Raw genomic sequence first — 5,214 nt, 5'->3', positions numbered from 1 at the left:
GCTGGGCACCAGCCTATGTCTGGGGTGGCTCTGTGCCAACCCTTAGCGCTCACCTCCTAACTTACACTCAAGTCATCTTTTCCTGGAGGGAGTGGCTAGGAATCAAGAAAGCTTGAATGAGGAACCTATTCTCCTGTTTCCTGGCTTTTGGGTTGGGTTGGGGGGGGGCGGAATCTTCAAGTTGGGATTCAGATCTGAGAGCCCTTAGATAACCAGATCATTCTAGTGTAGAAAAAATGAATTCCTAAGGCCACCCACCGGAATGGGGGTTATTTCCTCCCTGTGGGTACGGGGACCAGGGGGAAAGAAGAGGCGGTGTCTACTGTGTGACTCATTTTCCTTGCCTTGGCTATGAGAGGGGAGATCATTGGACTAGAAGTAACTATCCAGAAAAAGCCCACCCACCCAGCAGAGCCCCATTGGTGGTATAAAGGCTGGGCTGGCATCTGTGCCCCCCCCCCCGAACATAAAGACACACACTAGTTTGGTCCAGATGTCTGTAGTGCCACTTTATTGCCAATAGCTGACACTGCCCAGGGCTGGCGGAAGGTAAGTTAGTGGTGACATTTGACCGGTACGGCTAAGCTGGAGTGGGGAGCAGACTTTCTTGGACACTGATCCTGGGAAGAGGGTATAAGGCGGCTGTGGAAATGTCCATGGAGATGGTTTCTCTCTCACCCCCAAGACCACAGCAGCTTCTATTCCCTCCTGGTACCCAAAGGGACAAAGTGGAGGCCAGAGTCTCTTAGCTTACCAGGACCCAAGTGAGGGGAAAGAGGCAGTGGGGAGCCCTCAGCAGGACCAAACGGGAGACCAGGGCTTGGGTCCCAGAACAGAGTAGGAACCCAGAATCACGTGTAGTTACAGGATGACGCAGGGAGGACGGCTGTTCGTGATCTTTTCTAGGGGTTCTCCGTTACTGGCTCTTCGGATGGCCTCAATGAGCTAGAGGGCAGACATGTGGAATGGGATGATCCATTGCAGGGGAAGGGTGAACCGGGGCCTCCCGACATTGTAAATACTCACATCTTTCTCATAAGGGAAGCCCCCATTCTCCAGCTTGGAGAACACCAGCTGTCCATTGATTTCGATCTCAAAGGCCCCTGGTATTAAATAAATCAATGAATGAACTGTATGCTGAGAACAGGCAAGTCAGGAGAGGCTCTCCCACTCCTTAGACTTCACACAGGCTCCTTCATGTCTCCACCGGCCCCACTAGAGTCTACTTCTCTGAGCCATTTCCCAACCCCGGCTCCTGCCCAAGGAGCCCGACGAAGGCGTTACCTGTGTGTCCTTTGAACTCGGCTTCATAACTCAACAAAGGGCTCCCTCCCCTCCAACCCTACATTTCTGCACTCTCACCCGTTTTTCCCTACAGGGAAAACCAAACCACCAAAGGGAGCAAACAGCCGGTACATGCTACAGCTGTGTCCCCCCGCCTTACCTTTGGACGGGGCCTCGAGGTGGCTGGACATTTTACTATGTGCCAGACACTGCTGGACTCCATGTAAAACAGCCAATTCCAGGACTAGAAAGTGGCAGAGTTGAGATTTAGAACACTGACTCAGCAGGTGTTCTGCGGCCCTCACCTGTGCCCCCCAAGCGCGACTCGATCTCAATGCCAGGATACTGCTCCTTCACGGCACTCGCCAGCTCCAGGTAGGTCGCCTCAAATCCGCAGGGTTCACTAGGGACAAGATGCTCGGGGGTCCGCCTGGGTTTCGGGGGAGGGGCCTCCCGTGGACCTACCCCCGGTCGGTCCGGACACCCCACAGGCTGGAGACGCTCACCAGTACTCCACGACGATGCGCACCCCACTACCCGGTTCAATCTCCCCGGGAGGGGGCGCTTCAGACGTCGGCCCCGGCTCCCCGCTCATTGCTCCCGACTCCGCTTCAGCCGCTGCTTCCGGGTGTGACGCGACGCCGCACACACGTGATGGGGCGGGGCCGCGGGGCGGGCCGGGCCGGGCGTTACGTCCGGGCGCCCCCTGCAGGCCGCGATTGCTACTGCGTTTTGTGCCTCTCCCCAGTTAGAGGGCTCTGGGCTGGGTGGACCGATCCAGACCAGCTTACCTGGCCCGGGTTCTCAGAGCGCCGGACTTGCTCCGCACCTCGTGTCCGCTGGACGTCACGGCCTTATATAAGCTCATGAACTTAGACTGCAAAGTGCTTTCCAGTTTACAAAAGGAAGCGAAAGTGATGGGGCAAGCGGATCCAGGGCCTGGGGTTGGCTGATACGGAGTAGTTGCTATTTCTTGCTAACATGCTGATGGCGTTTTAAACCACCCCATAGCTCAACACTCAAGCATTTAAGACACTTAAGCTCCAAAGCTGTAGGCACAATGGGGGAGGGGGGCAGTGACTGCTTCTCCCCTCCATTTGAGAAGCTAAAGCTTTGGGGCTCGCACTCCTCAGAGCTTGCACCGCCTGCACCGTTCCTGCAACTCCCCGATCTCATCCTGGCCCGGGCTGGCATTATTGTCTTTTGCAGCTCTGAAAATGGAGGCTGTCTTGCTCCCTTTTTCCTCCCTGGAGTCCCACCATAATATCCTGATAGCTCACCTACATTATTACCATGCCTTCAAATCATGCCTTTTCGGGGCTCCTGGGTGGCATGGTCAGTTCAGCCACTGACTCTTGCTTTCGGCTCAGGTCCTGATCTCTGAGTGCTGAGTTCCAGCGTCTGGTCAGGGCCTGTGCTCTGCGAGGAGTCTGCTTAAGACTCTCCCTCTCTCTCTCCCCACCTAAGATAAGTAAATAAATCTTTTAAAAAACATGCATTTTTAAACAAATGCAGTGATTTATTGAGTTGTGCCATCATCACTTCAGTCCAGTTACAGCACCTTTCCATCAGTCTAGAAAGGTCCCTCCTGCTTGTTTGCAGTCCAGCCCCCAGCTCCAGCCCTAGGCAGCCATCCATCTGCTTTCTGTTATAAATTTACCTTTTCTGGACATTTCCTATAAGTGATATAATATGTGGTCTTTTGCTTCTGGCTTTTTTCATTCAGCACAAGGCTTTTAAGGTTCACCCACGCTCGCACGTGCCAGTTGCTTGCTGAGCAGTATTCCGTTGTACAGATAGACCACCTTTTGCTGATCTGTTCAGTACCAGTTGATGGTCATTTGTGTTTCCAGTTTTTAGCTATTTTGAATAATGCTGCTTTGAACGTTCATGTGTCTTTGTACGTGTGTTGTCATTTCTCTAGGAGTAGAATTGCTAAGTTACATGGTAAGTTTATGTTTAACTTTTTGAGAAACAGCCAAACTGTTATTCCAAAATGCCTGTACCATTTTACATTTCCACCAGCAATGTATGAGGATTTGTTTACCCATATCCTTGTCAACACTTATTGTCTGTCTCTGATTATAGCTCTCCTGGGGGGGGGGTGAGGCGGTATTTCATAGTGGTTTTAATTTGCGTTTCTCTAGTGACTAATGACGTTGAGCACATTTTCCTATACTTATTAGCCATCCATCTCTCTTATTTAGAAAAACATCTATTCAAATCTTTTGCCCATTTTAAAAATAGATTATTTATTTATTTATTTGAGAGAGCGAGTGTAGGAGAGAGAGGGAGAGATCACAGCAGGGGGAAGGGACAGATGGAAAAGCAGACTCACCGCTGAGTGGGGAGCCCAATGGGAGATTTGATCTCAGGACCCTGAGATCATGACCTGAGCCGAAGGCAGATGCTTAACTGACTGAGCCACCCAGGCGCCTTTGCCCATTCCAAAAAAAAAAAAGATTTATTTATTTAAAGAGAGAGAGAGTGCTCAAGCGCGTGCAAGAGAGGGTGAGCAGGGGAGGGTCAAAGGGAGAGGGAGAGAATCTGAAGCAGACTCCCCACGCACCACAGAGCCCACCTGGGACTCCATCTCAAGAACCCGAGATCATGACCTGAGCTGAAACCAAGAGTCAGACACTCAACTGACTGAGCCACCCAGGAGCCCATCTTTTGCCCATTTTGAATTGGTTTGTTTGTTTATTATCGATTTGTATGAGTTCTTTTTTAAAAAATTTTTAAATTTATTCATTTGAGAGAGAGAGAGCGAGAGAGAGCGTGCGCGCTACAGAGAGCATGAGCAGGGCGGTGGGTCAGAGGAAGAGGGAGGAGCAGATTCCCCAATGAACAAGGAAGCCCGAAGTGGGGCTCCATCCCGGGACCCCGAGATCATGACCCTCGCAGAAGGCAGACATCCAACCGAGCCACTCAGGGGCCCAAGAGTTCTTTATATAGTCTGGATGCAAGGTGCCTGAGCAGATCTATGATTCGCAAATATTTTCTCCCCACCTTTAGGAAGTTTTTAAAAAAATTTTCTTAACGATGTCTTTCGAAGTGCAAAAAATTTTAATTTTGATGACGTCTAATTTGCTGATTTTTTTTTGTCACTTGTGCTTTTGCTGCCGTATCTAAGATCTCTGCCTAATTCAAGGTCACAAAGATTTTTTCCTGTGGTTTCTTCAGAGGTTTTATTTTAGCTCTTACATTTAAGTCTGTGATCTATCTCGAGTTAATCTTTGTAGATCATGAGGTAAGGATCTAAATGCATCTTCTGGCATGTGGATAGTTGATTATCTCAGAACCATTTACTGAAAAGACTAATCTTTCCCCACTCAATTGTCTCGGTACCTTTGTCAAAAATCAATTGACCAGAAATGTAAGGGTTTATATTTGACTTTTGGTTCTATTCCATTGATCTATAAACCTATTCTTTTTTGTTGTTTCTTTTTTTTTTATTTAAAAGTTCAGATATGGGTACCTGGGTGGCTCAGTCGGTTAAGCATCTGCCTTTGGCTCAGATCCTGATCCCAGGATCCTGGGATCGAGCCCCGCACCAGGCTCCCTGCTTGGTGGGGAGTCTGCTTCTCTCAACTACCCCTAGCTCGTGATCTCTCTCTCATGCTCTCTCAAATAAATAAATAAATATCATCTTTTTAAAAGTTCAGATATAACTTATATACGGTAAAATTCGCCCTTGAGTGTACCCTTCTGTGAGTCTAACACACAGTTGTGTATCTACCACCGCAACTGAGATACACAACAGCTCCGTTACCTCCTCACAAGTCCCTGTGCCCTTTGCTGTCAACCCGTATCCCTCCTCCCTGCCCGCAGACCTGTTTTCTGTCCTTACAGTTCCACCCCCTTCCGAAAGCCATATGAATGGAATCCTATGGCACTCAGCCTTCTGAGTCTGGCTTCCCTCGCTAACCC

At 49.6% G+C, this 5,214-nt stretch overlaps 1 protein-coding gene across 1 annotated transcript; it reads right to left on the bottom strand.

Annotated features, from left to right (window-relative positions):
• Window positions 1-483: 483 nt before the first annotated feature.
• MIEN1 (migration and invasion enhancer 1) lies at window positions 484-1,942 on the bottom strand. The gene is made up of 4 exons (XM_045777754.2): window positions 1,791-1,942; window positions 1,590-1,687; window positions 1,027-1,103; window positions 484-945 (listed from the first exon to the last, which is right to left on the bottom strand). Exons 1-4 carry the CDS (start codon window positions 1,877-1,879, stop codon window positions 862-864), a joined length of 348 nt encoding a protein of 115 aa, XP_045633710.2. The 5' UTR covers window positions 1,880-1,942; the 3' UTR covers window positions 484-861.
• Window positions 1,943-5,214: the final 3,272 nt, after the last annotated feature.

This window comes from Ursus americanus, chromosome 23 (genome assembly GCF_024610735.1).
Source record: "Ursus americanus isolate L20-20 chromosome 23, mUrsAme1.1.p, whole genome shotgun sequence".
NCBI classification, from domain to species: Eukaryota; Metazoa; Chordata; class Mammalia; order Carnivora; family Ursidae; genus Ursus; species Ursus americanus.
Note: the sequence above shows the minus strand (reverse complement) of the source record. Positions and strands in the feature narration are given on the sequence as shown.